At 48.4% G+C, this 20,565-nt stretch overlaps 3 protein-coding genes across 3 annotated transcripts; 2 read left to right on the forward strand and 1 right to left on the reverse strand.

Moving 5' to 3' along the window:
* The first annotated feature begins 1,233 nt into the window (after window positions 1–1,233).
* LOC147250141 (cytochrome P450 2J1-like) lies at window positions 1,234–4,669 on the forward strand. The gene is made up of 10 exons (XM_086224357.1): window positions 1,234–1,310; window positions 1,529–1,821; window positions 2,076–2,241; window positions 2,307–2,459; window positions 2,544–2,704; window positions 2,892–3,065; window positions 3,154–3,295; window positions 3,401–3,588; window positions 4,017–4,158; window positions 4,246–4,669. Exons 2-10 carry the CDS (start codon window positions 1,630–1,632, stop codon window positions 4,419–4,421), a joined length of 1,494 nt encoding a protein of 497 aa, XP_086080483.1. The 5' UTR covers window positions 1,234–1,310; window positions 1,529–1,629; the 3' UTR covers window positions 4,422–4,669.
* Window positions 4,618–15,191, reverse strand: hook1 (hook microtubule-tethering protein 1). The gene is made up of 22 exons (XM_086224356.1): window positions 15,029–15,191; window positions 14,072–14,157; window positions 12,781–12,853; window positions 12,555–12,605; window positions 11,700–11,832; window positions 11,453–11,520; window positions 11,284–11,346; window positions 10,702–10,785; window positions 9,210–9,373; window positions 8,992–9,132; window positions 8,696–8,897; window positions 7,742–7,852; window positions 7,577–7,664; window positions 7,443–7,509; window positions 7,067–7,207; window positions 6,843–6,930; window positions 6,629–6,660; window positions 6,452–6,534; window positions 6,242–6,342; window positions 6,058–6,159; window positions 5,909–5,977; window positions 4,618–5,826 (listed from the first exon to the last, which is right to left on the reverse strand). Exons 1-22 carry the CDS (start codon window positions 15,146–15,148, stop codon window positions 5,668–5,670), a joined length of 2,226 nt encoding a protein of 741 aa, XP_086080482.1. The 5' UTR covers window positions 15,149–15,191; the 3' UTR covers window positions 4,618–5,667.
* On the forward strand, window positions 14,512–20,562 carry LOC147250143 (E3 ubiquitin-protein ligase RNF170). The gene is made up of 7 exons (XM_086224367.1): window positions 14,512–14,533; window positions 17,341–17,443; window positions 17,960–18,068; window positions 18,496–18,604; window positions 19,137–19,210; window positions 19,279–19,389; window positions 19,612–20,562. The coding sequence occupies exons 2-7, from the start codon at window positions 17,343–17,345 to the stop codon at window positions 19,945–19,947; spliced, it is 840 nt and encodes a 279-aa protein (XP_086080493.1). The 5' UTR covers window positions 14,512–14,533; window positions 17,341–17,342; the 3' UTR covers window positions 19,948–20,562.
* Window positions 20,563–20,565: the final 3 nt, after the last annotated feature.

Below are 20,565 nucleotides of genomic sequence, written 5' to 3' on the forward strand. Positions count from 1 at the left end.
CAGTTGCTAAACAGCTCTGTGACTTCTCCATAGCAACAGCTGATTGGAGGATTCAGTCAGGTTCCAGGTTCATCCTAGCACAGAAACAGAACTAGTCAAAGGTACCAGTGACCTCCTACTGGTACCAGATGAGGGACTGGTCTCTGTGCTGGTCTGATTAGATCTCAGTGACCACCCATTGACCACCATATCCTTCTACAGTGACCACCCATTGACCACCATATCCTTCTACAGAGACTGGAACCTGTCACTGGTATTAAAGGAACCACACTAAACTGGTTCAGGTCATATTTACTAGGTCATCTCAGTTGGTACTAGTTAATGATGGTTCCTCTGAGACCACTACAGTCAGTTCTGGTGTTCCTCAAGGGTCTGTGCTTGGACCAGTCCTCTTCACCCTGTACCTGCTTCCTCTAGGTCACATGATCAGGAAACACTCCATTAATGTTCACTGCTATGCAGACGACACTCAGCTGAACTCATCAATGATCCACATGGAACAAACCAGCTGACTAAACTGGAGGCCTGTCTGAAGGACAGGAAACATGGAGGACCATCATTTCCTTTATTAAACTGATAAACTGAAGTTCTTGTGCTGGGCCCAAACACCTGAGGACCACCTGATCTGATGAGACAGGTACCCTGGATGGCACCACCCTGGCCCCCAGCACCACCGTACGGAACCTAGGAGTTCTCTTTGACCAGGACCCTTTAACTCCCACATTCAACAAATCTCCAGGACGCCTTCTTCCATCTACGTAACATCGCTAAGATCAGACACATCCTGGCTCAAGAAGACGCAGAAAAACTAGTCCCTGACAGAGTGACTGATTCAAACATGAGTCACCAGGTAGCAACAACATTTTCCTCCAGAAAATGTATTTTCCACAAACAAAACCCCCCAACCAGAACAATCCAGTCAAAATTGTACAGAAATTGTATTTCTTTCTTTCTTTGAAACTCCAATCAAGTGTGATGACACGTGTGAAGCGTCTGTGTTGTGAGGTATCAGGGATCACGGGGTTTTTAGGGCTGTATGACAGTGGAAGTTTTACTTTTATCTGCAGGTATTTGTACCACTGATTAGCTGGTATTTATTCAAGTCAATATTACCTTATTCGTACAAAAATGGGTTTATGTGATAGCTACATTTTTTACATACAACACTCAAATATGGCAAATGTGAAAAAGGCTGGTTCTGATATATCCACAACATATGATCTTCATTGTCAACAACAGATGAGCAAAGAAGCAGAAACTGTATAAACATCCCCATCAGACTGACACTTAAGTTTATGATAAACTTAAAGGTGAACAATGGTGATGGTAAATGTGTGTCAGTGATTGTTGCTGCAATGCGAAATGTATAGTTCCTGTTGGATTTTTAAGTTTGAATCTTTTTCAACATTTAACCCTTTCATTTTTAGGCTGTTTTGGCGCTGTGTGTTTACTGGCCTATGTGATGTCTTGTAGCGCTCAGTCTTAAGTGAATTACTGAAGCGACGTCCTGACTTGTTCCCACACACAGATCATTATATCTACTGGAGCAGCGAGTCAGCAGGGCAGCGACCGTCTCCGGCTGCTGGAGGATGAAGCAGCTGCTCTTCTCTTCCTCTGCTCAGCTTCAAAATGTGGACGTGCTGTTTGTTTCTGGAGATTAACATCAGGGCGCTGCTGCTTTTCATCCTTACACTTCTCCTCGTGAAGTATTTCCTGAACAAAAAGGAGCCACCCAACTTCCCTCCAGGACCACCGACTCTCCCTCTGTTAGGAAACGTCTTCAATATCGACCTTAAACAGCCTCACATTTATCTCAGCAAGGTAAGGTGATGAGATGTCTGGTGGGTTTTTCTGCACTTTGAAAAATGACCAGCATCGATGTTCCAGCTGAAGAAACCTGATAGAGGAAGCAGCTGAAACGTCACACTGATATGAGACGGGAGTAGAAAACAATCCTAACAAGCTGCTGACAGAAAGTCACATTGTCGCAGGAAATATTGTCCTGAAAAATGCATCTAAGGAGAGTCACATGAGAGACAACAAGGCGTCATTCTTCTCTGCTGCTGCATCCACAGCTAGCTGATGTTTACGGGAATGTCTTCTGCATGCGCCTGGGCAGAGACAAAACAGTGTTTGTGTGTGGGTGGAAGATGGTGAAGGAGGCCATAGTGACCCAGGCTGACAGCTTTGTGGACCGGCCCGACAACCCGGTGGTGAACAGAATCTACTCAGGAAACTCAGGTGAGTCCGCAGGCACAGTGGCTGATCCCCCTGCTTCCTGACCCTCCTGTCTCCCTCCCTCTCAGCCGGGCTTTTCTTCAGCAACGGGAAGGTGTGGAGGAAACAGCGACGCTTCGCCATGGCCACATTACGCACTCTTGCTCTGGCTAAGAGCTCCATGGAAGAGAGCATCTGTGAGGAGAGCCGCCATCTGCAGGAGGTGATGGAGAAGGAGAAAGGTTGGTGGAGAAGTGAGCAAAACCTGAGGGAATCGAGGCCAACAACCAAGAGCGCAGTGACAGAGAGACTTCTCTTCTTCTCAGGCGAGCCCTTCGACCCAGTGCCCCTCTTAGACAAAGCAGTGGCCAACATCATCGCTCAGATAGTGTTTGGGAGACGCTTCGACTACAGCGACCACAGCTTCCAGAGCATGCTCAGACATCTGACAGATTTGGCATATCTCGAAGGCTCCATATGGGCTCTTGTGAGCAGAGGAGTACAGTTTTCTATAATAATATGTTGAAAATGCAATAAAGAGTTTTATGCTGTCTCTCTAAATCTACAATGTCCAAAATGGAGAAGTGGGGCTTGTTTGCAGTCTGTGATTTCACTCACAAGCTACCGTTTGGGCTCAATCATTTCAGCAAGCGTCGTATTTTCCCTTCGTCCAGCTCTACAATGCCTTCCCAGCACTGATGAAGCACCTGCCCGGGCCTCACAATGCCATCTTCAGCAGCTCCAAATCTTTGGAGGCATCGATCAGATCTGAGATCAGCAGGCACAAGCTGGATCTGGACCCCGGGAATCCACGAGACTACATAGATGCCTTCCTCACTGAGGAGAAAGTAGGTGGTCCTGTGGTGCAGAAAAACCTCTTGTGCCCCTTCAGACAGAGACGATATTTCATTGGTGTTCCTCCGTGGTGCCTGTCAGCTCAGCGGAGACCGTCAGGTGGGCTTTGATGAGGACAACCTGGTTCTGTGCTGTCTGGATCTGTTCCTGGCGGGTAGCGAAACCTCGTCAAAGACCATCCAGTGGGGCCTGATCTACCTCATCAAGAACCCTCAGATCCAGGGTGGGTGTTAGGTTAAGCGCCCCCCCCCCCCCCCCCCAGCAGCAGCAGCAGCATCACCCTCCTACATCTTCACTGATCAGCTCATCTGTCCTCTTTCCCTCCCAGACAAAGTCCAGGCCGAGATCGACGGAGTGATCGGAGCGACGCGGCGGCCCACCATGGCTGACAGACCCAACTTACCCTACACTGACGCCGTCATCCATGAGATCCAGAGGATGGGAAACATCGTCCCCCTCAACGGTCCCAGGAGGGCCACCAGGGACACCAGCCTGGGCGGCTACTTCATACCCAAGGTGCATCAGCTTCAGTCACCATAGCAACCAGAGCATGAGCATGAACATATTTTTGTGACTGATGAGATGAAGGTCAGCCCGTGTTGGTCTTCATCAGTATTTTCTGACTCCCGAAGAAATCTCTTGTGTCTCTTAGACAAACACGATTAAGGTCGGTTAGAACGACAACTGCAATCATCAGGAGGAAATGAAAAATTCATTAAACATTCTAAGAATAAAGACAACTAAAAGTTCTAGTTGTCAAAACCAAATATACACACACACATGTATTTATACATAAACATTCTTATAAATCACATTCATGTGTTAATTCAGGTTTAAAAAGATAAAGAATATAAGAGAATAAATTTAGCCGATTACATACAGGTTTTTTTATTAAATGCAGGGAATTCTTCTGTTCCTCTTTTCACCCCCCGTCTGGTTTGCAGGGCACCTGCGTGATACCCAACCTGACCTCCGTGCTGTTCGACAGGTCCGAGTGGGAAACTCCCAACACCTTCAACCCAGGACACTTCCTGGACGCTGACGGCCATTTTAGGAGGAGGGATGCATTTTTACCTTTCTCTGCAGGTAAGCTCACCCTGACCTTCATTCTGACTCCACCCACGTGATGAGAGGATGTTGTTACAGTGTGAACTTTGTGCGGGATGTTGACAGGGAGGCGCGCGTGTCTGGGGGAGGGTCTGGCGAGGATGGAGATCTTCTTGTTTCTGGTCAGTTTGTTGCAGAAGTTTTGTTTTTCCACTCTGGACGGGCTGGGGCTGAGCACAGAGGGAGTGATCGGGGCCACACGCACACCGCACCCCTTCAAGGTCTACGCCCGAACGCGCTGACCCCGCCGGGCCCAGTGACGGGTTTCCGGCTCCAGCCACCGAGACCGATTATTGGTCGGTGACGTGTCTACAGTCGGAGAGCAGCAAACGTGTCAAGTTCAATAAAAGCTTCTCTCCTTCCAGTCATTTGCCGTCGTCCTGATTCTGATGTCGGTGGTTTGTTGAGCCAAAATGTTTCTTTGCTGAAATCAACGCTCACACAGTTTAGAAAAGACCTTCTTCTTTTTTTTTATTCATCCACAATAAAACCAAACACTTTGAATCCTTAAACTCACATCGCCTTCCTCTTTGTCATCTCTACACAAACATGAACACACGTAGCTGCTGTGCGGCGCCGCCAGAGTTCTTCATAGAAACGACGCGTGTGCTTGTGACTCAAACTTCTACTAGAATTATCTCAAAGAAAAGTGAAGCGGATGACAATCATGGATCACTAACCTGACCAGAGCAGAAACCCTCTGGTCTTACTGCAACCACAGACTCCCACACTCTCTAAGAGCAGCAGTTCAGTCTGAAGCTACGAACCCAAACCTGATCAGGTGACTTATTGATTTCACACATTAAAGTCTGAAGGTACAATTTACAGGTGCAGTTTGAATTCTTAACCTGGATCAAGAGCTGGTGTTCAAATCACGGTTTACATTACAGCTGCACGATCAGCAGCTGATTGTTTTCATGACAGAAGATTCAGAACATTCAGTGAATAAAAAGGCCAGTTTGAGATCTCGCCGCCAGCTCAGATGTCTTGTAGCAAACACGCTGGTCCTGGATGGCCTGCGGTGGCGGAGCAACTCTGAGATGTTCACAGCTTCAGGTGAGAGGATAGTTCCAGCTTGTGACTAAAGTTTGATGCCTAAGGAGTTGGCGGCCAGCACCAAATGTAGCAGTCGTTACCTTAAAGGTGGCGGTGGTGATGCCCCCCCCCCCCCAACCTATCAATCATCTATTAAATCATATTCAAATATGAGCTTCACCTTTCTGGCCACAAACATAACATGACAGGAAAGAAGACTAAGATGACTATAGCTCTGTGTGTGTGTGTGTGTGTGTGTAGCTGCTAGAGGTCATGAGGCCAGTGCTGGTTGGGGGTTGATGATCTGTGCTGGATCGTCAGTGTGAGTGTTTCGTGTTGAATGAGCAATCATCCCAGTCAGCTGACCCTTGACCCCTCCCCCAAGCTCTGACAGCAGGTGTGTTTAAGGCCACTTGAGTGCTGAGGGGGAAGGGGGGCGCAGGTGGACCAAGTCTAGTTGGAGGTAGTGGTAGGCACGCTGATTGAGAGCGCCCGGCGTGGAGCATTGGAGACCTGCCGCTGCTGGGACAGGAAGGACTGTCCAGAGGCCAGCACGGAGGCGGTGCGCCCGCCGAGGCGAGACTCGATGGCCAGCTTCTGAAAGCTCAAACTCTGAGGAGAGAGACAGGTTTTTCAGTTGAGAGTCACCTGCTCTGTACTGCAGTTAGCGTCTGGATTGCATCTTTGACCTGACCTTGTTGTACCACGCCGTGACGATCAGCTTCTCCTCATACTCTCGTAGTTTGGCCTGCTCACACTGGCGCTACGAAGCAACAAGAAAAGTGTGAGTATCAGATCTGGAGGACCGTCCTGCACAGAGAACACCAGAGGATGCAGGTTTACTTCCAGGCTGAGGATCTGCTTGTCCCGGTCTGCCAGCTGGTTCCTCAGAGCCTGGATCTCAGCAGTGGCCGGGTTCAGTTTTGGGTCCAGCGCTCGGATCACCTAGGCAGTTAAATGTCCATCAACAAACAACCACACTTCAAGTTGGAACAGCTGGAGAACTGAGGTCATCAGAGCGACTCACGTTGCGAGCTTTCTCCAGGTACATTTTGTACCGTTCCTCCATGGCCCTCATGTCATCGTCCTTCTTCTTCAAAGCAGCCATCAGCTCATCCAGCTTCAGCGCTTAAACAACAAACCAGGAGCTGGAAATTCCCTCGTACTGACTGGAGACTAGAGTCTGTGCGTCACCGTGCTGCTGCAGTGCTGATGGGGTCACCATCATGAGACTTACAGGTCTGAGTGTTGTCCGGCTGAAGGTCCTCCAGCAGCTCCTTCTTCTTCATGATTTCATCCTGAGCCTCGTTCAGCTGGACCCTGAAGACACAAAGACACTTTACCTCCCTTCACTGGATACAACCTCCATGTCCTCACCTCGGCCCCCCAACATCGAACCAGCAGTCACACTCACATGTGCGCATCAAGTTTCCGCTTCAGGTTTGACTGAAAATACAAACAAAACCACAGGAACAGATTCAGAGCCTCTTGAAAGAATTGATTCTACACTGCAAGACAAACACACAAAGACGGGTTGATACCAAAGCCCGAGCCTGGATCTGGGCCCGGGCCTGGGCCTGACCCTGATCGCGGGCTCGTATTTGTGCCACGCGTGCTGAAGGACTCACGTCATCAGGTTTGGCTGCTTGACTCTGAAGGGCCCTCTGGAGGTCCTCGACCTGCTGCTGCAGCTCACTGATCCGCTCGCGGCTCAACCTGCACGTTGGTCACCGACAACCAACAGAAAAGAAAACACATCAGGCCAGAAGGAAGGAGGAGTGGAAGAGTCGGATGTTCCAAGCAGCTGCTGGGGTGGAGAAAAAGATCACACTTTTATCTGGATGACGTGAACCTGTTCTCCGTGTCCAACTCGCTGCGCGTTTTATGTGCTTCCTCCAGCTGAGCCTGCAGGGCGGCGATCTTCTCCCTCTCATATTCCTCCTGCTGCACTCTCAACATCTTGTTCTCATGCTGCAGCCTGATGAACTTCTCTCTAAACAACCACACACGAAGTCAAGGCCTCGTTCATGAAAAAGTCTTGCACCCTGAGTTTTACTCCTGGATTTAGTCTTACAGGCAGAAGGACAAGCCTCCTACTGCCTGGCAGCTGTTGCGCACCTCTTTTAATGGAGGGCTAAACCACACCTGCAGTAAGTAAGAACACGCGTGCAAATCACGTCATGAATGAGATCCAATGTTCACACTTAAAAGCAAAGAGTGAGAGTTACCTGTGCTCAATAGGGATGAGTTCAGACGCCAGGTTATCGTGGCTGGGGCTGCTCGCCGACAGCATCCCTGCACGAGGAGAACCTTTAGAACCCTGAGCTGACAAGCGTCTGAGCAGCAGCAGCGAGTCACTTACCTGCTTGGGAGAGCTGGTGCTGCTGTGCCTGAGTGCAGCGTAGCTCTTCGTTTATCTCCTTCAGAGAATCTCGCTCAATGATGATCCTCTAGTGTGGAAGAAACACAACACACATTAGTACACGCACGTTACTGCAGTACTTCCTGACTCCCACAGCTGCCACACCTCTTTCTCCTTCATCACAGTTTCGTGCTTCTCCTCTAACTTCTTCATCTCAAAGGCCAAGTTGTCAGCTCGCCTCGTTTCATCCGACAACTTCTTGTGCAGTTCCTGAACCTGCAAGTGAAAGAAAATGACAAGCGGCGCTAAAGAGGATTTATTCTAGAAGTTTCTCCAACCAGGTGGGCAGCTCGGTCTCACCTGCTCATGCAACAAACATACCAACAAACACATGAACGGTTTGATCTCGTTTTTTTCTGAGGAACGGAAAACCTGCAGGTCATGTTGGCTGGAAGAGAGCGAGAGGGTCAACGCAGCAACATGTCTTCTCTTTCTTCATTCCTTATTTGCAGTGGTGGACCGTAGGTATCTGGGCTAGTGTTGCACAGTGTACAGGTACTAGAATAGTACTGCAATACTAGACTATTCAAAACAGTTCTGTGTTTGGAGAAAAATTACACTCAAAAACCCCATCCTGAAGCAGCTGTCTGCAGGCGGCGCCGCGAGGTCTGTCAAACATTCGAGTTTGATGTTTCATGTCTGAAACGATTCCAGAAGATTCCGTCTCTTCACAACGTTTTTTGAGTGCACTTCGAGTTAGAGGAAGAAAAAGTTCCGAGAGAGAGTTTTGAATACCATCACTCCTAATAATCTTATAACAGTAATAAATACATTCTTGTCATTGTTCTGAAGGTTTGTGTTTTAAAATAAGCATCAAAACTGATAGTTGAGAGGATTTCTCAATTTCTAGGAAAAGTTTTTGATCGATTGAAACGAGCCCTTGTGCAAAGGGACAGCACGAGCCTGCACTGAAAAGACCAGAGGAAGACTGTCTCACTGCTCCGCTAGCATGACCTGTGTTGTGTGACACCAGCATCCATGACCAGTGCGTCTCTTGAGGTGTCGGGGGGGGTGTTCAGTAGTACTACCTGCTCCCCCACCGTTACACGAGGACGGTACCTGTCTCTTATACGTCTCCAGCTGTGCACGTGCAGCGTTGGCCTTGCGCAGCTCCTCCTCCAGGCTAACGGTGTTGTGCATGTAGGTCATGTTATTCTCCTCCAGCAGTTTCATCTGTCGCTTAAGATCGCCAAGATTCTCCAGCTTACGCTTGTACGTTTCCACTGAAGCCTCCAGCATCACCACACGATCAGAGCAGTTCCTGAAGTGCAGGCGCACATGATAGAGCAACAGAGAAGAAGACTTAGAGGTCATGTCATTGCTGTAGGTAGCTGCGTCTGGAGCTGAGCGCAAACCTCAGAACATCCAGCTCATCCTTGAGAGCTCGGGATTCTTCTGCCAGGCCGGTGAGCTCGTCGTTACGGTGCTGAACCTCAATCAGCTGCTTCTCCAGCTCTTCACAGTGGATCCTGTAGTCGTCCTTGGCAGCCTCCAGTCTGAGACAGGTGAGAAAGTAGGTTCAGTCTGCTGCGTATCCACTGCGTGGTCGCTCCCGTGCGTCAGCGGGACCAACCTGAAGTTCTCCTCCTGCAGAGCCTCCAGCTGCTGCTGTAACTGGCTGTGTTTCCTTCCTGAGGGTGTGCTTGGGTCATCGAATGTGTCCAGCTGATGGGTTCGGTCAGTTAGTACATCGTTCTCAGCCAATAAACTGTTCCGTTCCTCTTGAAGAACAGTCACCTGTCCAGGTACATGAAGGTGTTAAAACAAATCTAAAGGCATCACATTTAGGAGGAAAACTACAGAGATAAAAAAAAAGATGTTCTTCAAGCCAGCAGGGAGACATTGTGATGTTAAATCTCTTGTTGGTTAATCTTTTCATGCAGGACAGCAAAGCAACTCAGTCCGTCCCCCCGCGGTTAAAGCAAACATGGCAGTTAATCCATGCTGGAAGCAGAAGCAAACGTGTTACTGCCCCGTTCGTTGGCCTTCATTCCCTGATGTGCTCGTTTCATCGCCTGACTGGGAAACCTCCCCACTTTTATTCTCCCGCATACAAGTTGCTGCGATACGACTGATAACGTCTCAACGTTTTTAGGCTGCTGTTGGGGAAGTGGAACGTTGCAGCGTACACGCCGTGAACAGTCCACTAACCTTACGGACTCAGTGCAGCCAGAGCCGCCTTCCTGACTGAACCTGTTGAGGTTCCAACAGTTTGTTAACAGCAGGCGTCCTGCCACTGGGACACTCAGGCAGGGGGTCAAAGGGTCATTGGATAAATTGTGTTAAAATTTCCAGCTTAATTGGGGACATGAACATTCTCAGAACACTTAGTACAAATCTCCACCTCATCTTGTTCTATTTGTTACAATTGAATCACAGAGGAATCTGAACGATGAAAGCAGCAGCAGGCCTCAGTTTCATAACCACATCCCAACCCCAGACACGCTGGTCCGGGCTGCACCGGTGCAGCGCGGCGATGTGGATCTTCTCCTTCTTCACTCTACACAGATTTTCTGAGCTGAACTCTCTAGTACACAGAAGTACTTTGAAATGATGACTTTAAATCCATGAGTGTTGTACAGAGAGATGTGCCCCAGCGAATTAGTGGAATAACAGACGACAGTAAAACACTGACCAACCATCTGTTAGCTGCATCAGAGGAAATATCAGAGCAGTTTAGTCTCGCCGGACGGCCGTGATGAACTCACCTGGCTGAGAAGAGAGACCAGCAAGACGGGAGACAGAACAAATCGATCTGTCGAGAGGCCAGTTGAACACGGATCAGTGCCTACACACTAAAGTCGGCCCGCACACTGCCGAGGGCCTCCGCAGCATCTGAGCTGGGCTGGGTCCTACAGTGGGAACCAGCCAGGCCCAGACTGTAAGCCTGCAGTCCTTCTGCCACAGTGGCTCCAGACAATGGACCCAAACATCACGGCCAATTACACAACTCCTGTTTATACTGTCCCGCAGACACACACACTCACGTGTTATCACAGAGAGAGAGAGAGAGAGAGAGAGTGTGTGTGTGTGTGTGTGTGTGTGAGAGAGAGCTCTGTGCTCACCTGGATGTCCAGCTCTTGACAGCGTTGGGAGAGTGCTTCCTTCTCTGATAACAGCTCAGCGACATCTTCCAGGGCTTTTTTGAGCTGGACACACAAAGAAAACCTCAATTCAGCCACATTCACGCACGAGGAGAGAACAGACGCCCTCAGCTGCGTGGTATTCAGAGCACAAGTTCTCTTCAGTGAGGGAGATTTCATGTCAGATCATTCATACGACTGCAAGTTATGGATTCCTCTTATTTTTTTAATGCTAATTTCAGCTCTGATGCTGCCTGCATGCAAGGACATATGATGCTGGCGCTCCTTACAAGTTAGAGCTCACCAAGTAACAGTCAAATCATTAGTAAGGGTGATTTTCTACTGTCAGACTGATTCATGTGGTGGAGAACAACGCATTTCATCTGGGTCACTTTCCTGTGTGCTGGTGGGTGGAGCTGTGCTGGAGACACCCACTGTCAATCTAAGAGTCTGATAAGTGCTCACATCTGGCTTCAAGAATCTATCTACAGATTTCCCTTTGATCGTAAACAGAGATGTACTGGTCCAGCAGAGGACACACGACGATGCTACAGTTCCACTGACCTGCTGCTCCAAGTCTCCTGACAGTTCTGCTCCAAATGGGGTCACAGTCTCTTTACTGAGGAGCTGAAGAGGAAAACGTCACTGGTTTACGACAAAGACGCAGTAAAATGAGCTGCAAGCCTTCAACCTGTTGGAGCCAAAAACCTGCAGCTGATCTGAACAGACTGACCTCCTGGATGGCCGTCATGACCACATGCTGCACGGACTCCTCCAGAGTCATGATGACCTGGATGTATTCTGGAAACGGACACACACACACACACACACACACACACACACACACACACACACACACACACTTCTAAACATATATGTCCTCCTTTCAACTGTCAGACTGTTCATTTATAAGCCAGTTAAACTCTGTAAACCAAGGCCTCCTCTTTTTACCTGAATGTTGGAATGCGTGCTTGGTTTACCTTGTTTGCGCTCACATCTGACGGCACAGCCCAGTACCAGCTGCAGCAGCCTCCCCAGCTCCACAGGGGACGAATGCTCCGCCACCAGGGCCACATCCGGCAGGGAGAAGCCGGCCAGCCCCTGTCCCAACACCTAAAGGTGGAACGAGACAAATACAGTGACTAAAACGAGTGTTCACACCCTCACACAGCAAGGACACACAATTATTCCCTCGCACCGCTGCATGCACCGATTTTTCAGCTAATAGAGGCTAAATATCTTGTTCCTACTGAGAGGACATGAAGAGTTCCTGTTTCTTTTCCCTGGTGTGTCATGAGTGACATCACAAACGCAGTCATCACACCAGATAGACGTGATGGGTGATGTTAGAGAGCAGCACCTTGAGCTCGTGTACAATCTTTGGGAGCTGCAGTAAAGCAGCATGGAGGACAGAGACGTGAAAAGACAAGCAGTCACAGACGTCACCAGCAGAGGCCACCAGCTGGTGACGTCTGTGACTGCTCCCACTATGCATGTCTGAGATTGGAGGCAGCTGCCAATGACCACGGTCACCTGGCCTGCCTGTTCCTGTCACGTCTGATTGGAGCGGAGTCGATAAATACCACGTCTACTGCAGGGTCATGTGACCCGGAACTGAGCTAAAACTCTAGCAGTTCCTTTGCAGAATAAACGCTGCTGTTAGCAGGTTAAGGGCGACGGCGGGGGTTTGGTCACACAGCAAGGAGACCCGGCTGGGATTCCATCTGGTGCTGTGGGGGTTTCATCGGCCACCAGGCTGGATTCCCCCCTGACTGAAAGCAGCAGCTGACAACTGAACAAACACTAGCTGGACGCTTAGCACAGCCCACACTCACCTCATTGTAGTAATCAAGCACCGCCTGCAGGATCTTCTTTAAGTTGTTCAGCTGGGGAACACAAGATGATGGAGTTATCATTCAGAGTTCAGTTAGCAGCAGGGAGTCAGGGTCATGTGTGTTGGGGGGGGGGGGGGGTGAAAGGCTGCAGGAATGTAAGGCGTCTTCCCCTGAGGTGGGTAAGAGCCAGAGAGGACAGGTGGAGGACGCCGCCACTGCTCTTTACCTTCAGTCTCCAGTTGTCCTCAACATCTGTTTTGATTCGACTGAGCCATCCATCACTGAACCAGGAGGAGTCTCTGCATCAAGCAAGACCAGAGACGGACAGAGTCCATTAGTGTCCCAGTCAGGGACAAAGATGCTTCCCTTGATTGCATCACAGGAACAGTTGTTGTTGCAGTTTAGCTTCTCTCCACTTCATTGACCTCAGCGTCTACTTCAGCTTGCGCTCAGACGAGGATGCAAATGCTTGCAAAGATTCAAATTAATCTCAATAAAATATTTTCAATGATCAAATGAATCTCCCCATAAACTGAGGGGGTTCATGATTCTGCCTCTCTGGTCCAAATGTAGAGACGCAAACAAAGATGGCGCAGCTCCACAGAGCCAGGAAGGCCTAACGACACGGAAGCTGTTGACCAGGAGAGTGACTCACATGAGACTACATGGATGGAGGGATGGGGGGATGGATGGATAGATAGATGGATAGATAGATAGATAGATGGATAGATAGATGGATGGATAGATGGATGGATGGATGGAGGGATGATATAGATGATGGATGAATGGGGGATGGATGGATAGATAGATGGATGGAGGGATGATAGATAGATGGATGGATGGATAGATAGATAGATGGATGGAGGGATGATAGATAGATGGATGGATGGATGGAGAGATGATATAGAGGGATGGATGGATGGATGAATGGGGGATGGATGGATAGAGAGATGGATGGATGGATGGAGGGATGATAGATGGATGGATGGATGGAGGGATGATATAGAGGGATGGATGGATGGATGGAGGATAGATAGATGGATGGAGGATAGATGGACGGATGGATGATAGATGGATGGATGGATGGAGGGATGATATAGAGGGATGGATGGATGGATGGAGGATAGATGGATGGATGGAGGATAGATGGATAGATGGATGGAGGAATGATAGATAGATGGATGGATGGAGGATTGATCGATAGATGGATGGATGGAGGGATGATAGATGGATGGATGGAGGGACAGTCTTGTTAAAAACTGATCACAGACATTAACAACTGCTCATTTATTTTGCAACAAAAATAAACTGGAGTTCATCATCATTTCCCCTGCTTTCCTTTGTGAGTTCTCACTGCTACATTTATATTTACATTATAATGATGTTGGCTTATTGCATCACTGGGCAAGTTGACACTTTCCATGTGTTTAAAAAAGTTGCAGTAGAAGTGACTACTAACAATAATTTATGGCTGCTAACCAACTGTGATCATGAGTCAGTGCCGCTGACACACTCACATCTGATGCAGAGCCTGTGATATCGCCGCCCCGGTGGTCAGCTCCTCCACCGTCCTGCAGGGCGATGACATGTTGAAGGTCTGCAGCTGAGAGGCAGACAAGACAAAAGAATCACCATCGGGATGGAAACCAGTCTGAGGAGAGCAGGGCGAACGATGCAGCAGCACACCGGAGCGACAGTGCTGCTGCATCCAAACTCCAAAGAGGAACGTAGGACAGAAACACTGATGGCTGCAGCGGCATCAAATAATTCACATCCGACAACTTTGTCTTGAACAAATGCTGCTGTTAACCACACAAACACTGCTGGTGAACACATCAAGTCCTTGGAGTGCTGGAGGCACATTTTTTGGACTACAAGCTCAGATGGGCTGGATTCTAGAAGATCCAGGGTCATTTAAACCACCTGGGGACGATGCTGTTCACTCCAGGGAGACGAGGCCAAGAGAGTCAGGGCCGCAGGTGAGGTTTCAAGGGTCACACTGACACGCGATCGCACATCTCGACATCACCTCACACGGACTCACTTGGGTGAGTCTGATGTCGGATCTGCATTCGTGACCTGCGGTGTAACTGACAGCGCGACGTTAACGAGACATCCGAAAGAGCGACATTTCACAAATAGCTGCCGGTTAAATGGATTACTGTCCTCAATCCGCGCGTGCGCGCGCGCGAGTGTGCCTGAGCGACAACATTCGTGGTATTTTTAGCCTTAATGTAGCTAACAGCTCCACCGGTGTTACCATGTAGCAACAAACAGCAAATACAAACATGATAGCTGGAGCTAGCGTTCGTCCGTCGATGCTAAGCTAGCTGGCTAATTCTCTCCCCAGGTCGCGACGTCTGCGCGTCTTCGATGACACCTCAACCAGGTGACGGTGAGCCAAGCCGCCTCTAAGTTGCCTCATATCGTATCTGGCGCCACATTTACAAAAACCACTCAAACGAGAACCTCACCCATATTATGAGGCTCTCGACCAGCGCCGTGCTGCTCTCATCCATTTGTTCCGTTTTAGCTGCAGTTGTGTCTCCACCTGCCAGCAAAGCTCTTCCGCTCCTTTCCCTTACGTTTGACATCACCTGCTGCCAGGAGGTAGATCTTTTACGGCAAATGCGTGGGATGCTGTAGCTTTACATTGACTGCGCACAAAAAATACGTAAGATGTAGGAGAATAGCACTCCTTCTTAGTTTACGTGCTCTAGAAGGCGGAGAAGTCCCCACGTCCAATCAGCGTTCAGAAGTGCAAAGATTGACAGCCGCTCACAATCAGTTTAGCCAATCGTAGAACGGGATCAACCATTTGCTCACACCCCTATTATCCGGACAGAATCTCATCTTTTCCCGTTTGTGTAACATACAAATCCTTCCCCGCACCACCGATAGAGAAGTGTTGACAGAAATCCGCGAGGGAATGAGTGCGGTGAGAGAAAGTGTAGAATAATGTGTCATGTGCTGCCGCGGTTGGAGGTGGCTACACATTCATCTATAAGGATAAAATACAGTTAAATAGAATTAAAATGACGACTATTTTGAATTTATCATCATAAAAGGGTTTCCTGAATGAAGGAGAAGCAGATCGCGTCGTAAGGAGAACATGTATGTGCAGAGAAGTTATAATTACGAGGTCAGGTGACTGCAACGGTAAATGTTGACCCGAGAGAAAGAAGGCAAAAATTCAGGTTTCCAGTTGAAGCACCAATGATTAAAAAAAACAACACATTTCATTTAAAAAATGATAGCCCCAAACGATGTATTTCACCAGGCTTCATCACGTCTCTTATCTGCTTTTGTTTTGATTTAGGAATTCTTCCTCTACTGTCTCACTTCATCTCGTCTGCCAGCAGTAGCTGTTTCTTTTGTGTTTGAATTGACAGTAAAAATCATTTGAAGAACATGAAACAGACTCTTATTTATGAGGTAATAACGAACCCAGCCTCCTGACTGCGTGCTGCGCACAAGCGTGAACGTTCTCAGAGGGTGAATCACTTCTCATGAGCTCACATGAGCTGCGTTTAGTCGGAGGTCACGGCCACTCGGACTCTTGGCCACTGGAGGATAAGGAACGATGATACCACGACAGCGACAAGTTTATTTGATATTTACATTTTGTAAACATCCATTAACACCTTGTAGATTAAAAAAATATATTTTCCTTTATTTTTAAAAGCCCATATATCACATGTTCTTTATTGTTTCCTCATCATAAATAACAGATGACAACTGATACTGATAAAGATGACCAATAGTCCAACTGCTGATACTATCATGCATGCCTAATAATAATAATGATAATAATAATTATAATAATAATAACAAAAACAACAGTAATAATAATAACAATAACAGTAATAATAACAACAATAATAATATAATAACAACAAAACAACAACAACAACAACAACAACAACAATAATAATAATAATAATTATTATTATTATTATTATTATTATTATTATTATTATTATTATGACCTGAAGCAGCAGCCCTTCTTCAACTGTCAGCAGGTGAGGTCTGCTGTTTATGTCCTGGTGTGGGCCGCTGGGAGGCCTTGACCCAGCTGACTGATGGCGGCTATTATTAGATGACCTAACTCTACGCTTTCCATCTCTTCGGTCTCAGGTGAAGGCGAGGTGAAGGGCCTGTGTCAATATTTGCCAGAATACTTCTGCATTGCTTCCACAGTGACCTGCCAGAAGATCATCACATCCTGTCAGATCCTCTACGAGAGACAATCAGCAGGAATGAAAGAAAGTTGATGTGATTTTCTGTTAAAGCTTTTTAACCATAAAAAATTCTACATTTTGAGAGTCAAAGCTGGGAAAGGAGGGTTAATGAGAGCCGCTGACGTGCCTCTCAACACAGCGTTAATGTCAGTCAGAGCTCTGCATTTCGCAACCAAACGTTTGTGTCTAGAGTAGAATTATGAGGCACCGAGCTGCTGGCAGAGTCAACTGTGGGTAAATTATTGGCAAAGTCAGATGAAGCCTACACACAGAGTGTGTGTGTGTGTGTGTGGGGGGGGGGTGTCTTTGCTTTGATCTGGCAGTCATGTGACCCAAATCGTTACATCATGGAATATGCTATTTTTTACATGCTGCGGTGACTTAAGTATGTTGATGTTGAGCTCAAATCGTTTTGAATGCTGTTTAGCAGCCCTGTTGGACGCCACCGGCCTGCCCGCACTGCGGCTGTGGTGGAGCAGGAAGAGCAGCTGATATTGGAGGCCGTAGTTGATCATTAACAGGCAGCTCCAATTTATTTTGTACAGTGATGCTGACCAGCAGCACTTCACTTCCGTCTAGGAGACTGGATCGAACCGTCAGCAGCTGTTTCCAGTTGAGCGTTCACAGCTCCCACAGCCCTCGGTCCCGGTGAGTCTCTTCCTCACGTTTGGTAGTTTAGGTTCTGTCAGGGTTGCTGCTCTGGATCTGACAGCAATGTGATGAAAATCTGCCTGACAGTGCGAGTAAAGGAGTCTGAGATAAATGTCCAGTTTTTTGTTTTTTTTAATCACGCTGTTTGAAATAATGAGGCTCATACAAAAGCAAGTAATGGATAATATAAATATATCAGTGACCTCCAGGGGCGCTGGTTCCATTACTGCATCTTTTGCGATGCAAACCTAAATTCTTTTGGATTCCTTCAATGAACAGAGAGCAACTTTGATAATCAGTGAGGTAAAGAGCAGAGTGATGGATGCGACACCAAACAGCTGATCGGCTGAACTGCAGTCAGAGCATCTGCAGTCCACAAATAGACAGAAAAAAGCTGAGTAAAATCAACCTTATCTCACAAATCGTTACCTGCCTCCCGGTATCTCCTCAGCAGCAGATATGTGTGTGTGCTTTGTCAGAGTGTTTTTATCATGATGTGGTGTCATGTTGCAGATCAGGTCATCATCTCTGTTCTGAAGGTCCGGCGAGTCACCAAGGGTCCAGCAGAACTCTGGTCTGTCCACCAGATCAGTCAGTGTCCACGCACATGAGCTGCCCCATGGTGAGAGAGAGAGAGAGAGAGAGAGAGAGAGAGAGAGAGAGAGAAAGAGAATAGTTCTTCTGAACCCTTCAACACGTTGCTGGTAAACAGCAGCAGGCTTGACCATCATGCAGGTTGTAAACCCTGTTCTTATTGTGATAATGATTATCAGCTGCAGTGGCACTCCTGGGTTTTATTGGGTCACTGTGACGCAGAGCTGCTCTGACCTCAGTAAGCTCAGCTCTCATTGGCCAAATGAAGAGAGTCTGATGAGTTCTTCACTCGCACACTTGGATGCCAGCAAGCTCATCAGGTCAAGTCGGGGCTCTGTGTCTCGCTCAAAGGCGTCGACGCTGAGCCGTGCAGCCCCGTTCATCTTTGTGCTTTGTCAGCTCTTCCTCTTTCTTTTCCTGATACGCTCTTCCTGCTTCTGGGTTTGTTTTCATAGGAACCAGCACAGATAAGTCCATCAACAGGCCAGCGAGACTGGCACTGTCCCGTGTGCCTGCAGACAGCCAGCTTCCCAGTTCAGACCAACTGTGGCCACTTGTTCTGCGGTATGACGGACTGACACACACACACACACACACACACACACACACACACACACACACACACACACACACACACACACACACACACGTTACCTGTTGCCATGGTTACTCAACTCAGCCTCTCACCTGACAAATTCCAAAACAAAGATTGTCCACAAGCAGCAGGCTTCGATCAGATGTCGTGCTGTCACGTTGGTATCTGCATCGGTACGTTTGCTCCTGTCGTGTAGTCGCGACTCATTTTCTTTGTTTTCCAACTTTGTTGGTTAACTTCGTGTTGCTGCTCAACTCCTGTAAGTGAAAAGTTTTCCTGGGAGATCGAACTAAGATGGAATGATTCGTGAGCAGCGCAGAGCCCAGAGGTCCGTGCAGGTCACCTCATCTGAGCTGCTGCCTTTGGCCTGCTCCAACTCTCCTCACTCAGTCCCTTCCACCTCTCATCAGTGACATCATCTATTGTTACAAGCTCGACGGCGTACATATAAAGCAAGTGTGTGACAGTAGCTGATGAAAGCGGTACGTGTCGACTCTGCAGCTCCATGTCTGATGGCCTACTGGAGACACGGATCCTGGCTGGACGCCATCAGCTGCCCCCTCTGCAGACAGAAGGTACTGCAGTAGATTTGAAGTAAACAGAGAAAGCAACAGCTGGACTGAAAGTGCTGCTGACTCCTCAGGTCAGTGTTCTGTGCCGCCTGTTCCACGAGAGTCGATCTGACCGACAGTCAAAGGAGGTTCTTGGGGAAATCACAGACTACAACAAACGTTACTCTGGAGCTCCACGACGGGTTGGTGCTCAAACAACAATTCCTTCATGAATGTCACTGGTTGAGTGTCTTTTCAGTTCAGCAGAATCTGACCAACCTCTTCTAGCAGTCTTATGGAGGTCACCATGGAGGTCCAGTTACCACAGCAGACTGTTTATATGGAGGACATGAAATACAAAACTCCATGTTGTCTTGTAAGCAGGTTTCCTCTCGCTGACCTACTTGTCGATTCTGACCCTTCAGGTGACGGACTACCTGTGTGACACGCCTCTCCTCCTGCAGCTGCTGGCCCGAGGCCTGGGCACCATGGGGGGCCTGGTGTGGCTCTTCTTATTCAGGGTGGCCCTGTGCTGTGTTGGGACGGTGATGTCCATCTCCTCCCCTCCTCTGGACCCTGTCTCCTCCTCATCCAGTCCCCTAGATACAGACCCCTCCCTCTCTGGACTGTTGGGGGTCCTGGATGACCTGGTGGTGGTCACCCTGCTCCTTACCTGTGTTATCAATATCAACCAGCAGATGGCGCCCAACAGAGGGCGCTCTGCTGCCAGTTCCCAGGGAGCCATGGGGAGTTCACTGTAGACTCAGAGGAGTGTGTGATGAGTGGATGCAGGCGTCTGGAGCCGGTCAGACTCCAGGCCTGTTAGTCCAGTGTTTACAGGCAAGTCTGCAAATAAGTCAAGGCGTCCGCGGATGTCCTCCTGTCCCTGAACTCGTTCACCCAGAAATGAAAACCAGCAGCCTCACGCAGACAGGAGGCTGAGGGAAGCTGTTCAGTCCCAAGAGGTAAACTGAGGCAGGAACCTCCCGAACCACTGAAGTGAATGGTGACCAATTTTATAATGTTTAAAAGAAACACTTGCGTTTAAAAGTTGCTCTCCGTTCACCAGTTTGGGAGGTCAGTGCACCCCCTTCAGCTGTGGACCGCCAGCGGTGAGGGGCTGCAGACGGCGACTGACTTTCTATTTTTGGGTGAACTGGCCCTTTACGCTCCTGAGTGCAGAGGTTTGTGAAGGACCCCCTTGAGGGAGAACTGTACCATTTATCTAGCAGGAGTAGTTTTACTGCAGTGTTACACTTCAAACTGCCCACGTGTCCTCTCTACTCCAGCAATTCTGTGGCTTGGTGTCGGCTCAGTACTGTAACGTTAGCATCCATGTAAATATTTGACCTTGTACCAACTCATGTTTTGATGGATTA

This window comes from Aulostomus chinensis, chromosome 14 (genome assembly GCF_037954235.1).
Source record: "Aulostomus chinensis isolate RoL2024-O1b breed Wild chromosome 14, RoL_Achi_v1.0, whole genome shotgun sequence".
Taxonomy (NCBI): Eukaryota; Metazoa; Chordata; class Actinopteri; order Syngnathiformes; family Aulostomidae; genus Aulostomus; species Aulostomus chinensis.

Excerpts from the sequence above, each read along its gene's own strand:
- hook1 (XM_086224356.1), bottom strand. The coding sequence starts at position 15,148 with ATGTCAAACGTAAGGGAAAGGAGCGGAAGAGCTTTGCTGGCAGGTGGA. Across the intron at positions 11,833-12,554 it reads TGCTTGATTACTACAATGAG|GTGTTGGGACAGGGGCTGGC; the intron begins GTGAGTGTGGGC and ends TTCCACCTTTAG. Across the intron at positions 6,931-7,066 it reads GAGTTGGACACGGAGAACAG|GTTGAGCCGCGAGCGGATCA; the intron begins GTTCACGTCATC and ends ACCAACGTGCAG.
- LOC147250141 (XM_086224357.1), top strand. The coding sequence starts at position 1,630 with ATGTGGACGTGCTGTTTGTTTCTGGAGATTAACATCAGGGCGCTGCTG. Across the intron at positions 3,296-3,400 it reads CAAGAACCCTCAGATCCAGG|ACAAAGTCCAGGCCGAGATC; the intron begins GTGGGTGTTAGG and ends TTTCCCTCCCAG. Across the intron at positions 4,159-4,245 it reads ATTTTTACCTTTCTCTGCAG|GGAGGCGCGCGTGTCTGGGG; the intron begins GTAAGCTCACCC and ends GGATGTTGACAG.
- LOC147250143 (XM_086224367.1), top strand. The coding sequence starts at position 17,343 with ATGCTGACCAGCAGCACTTCACTTCCGTCTAGGAGACTGGATCGAACC. Across the intron at positions 19,211-19,278 it reads GCCCCCTCTGCAGACAGAAG|GTCAGTGTTCTGTGCCGCCT; the intron begins GTACTGCAGTAG and ends CTGACTCCTCAG. Across the intron at positions 19,390-19,611 it reads ACTCTGGAGCTCCACGACGG|GTGACGGACTACCTGTGTGA; the intron begins GTTGGTGCTCAA and ends CTGACCCTTCAG.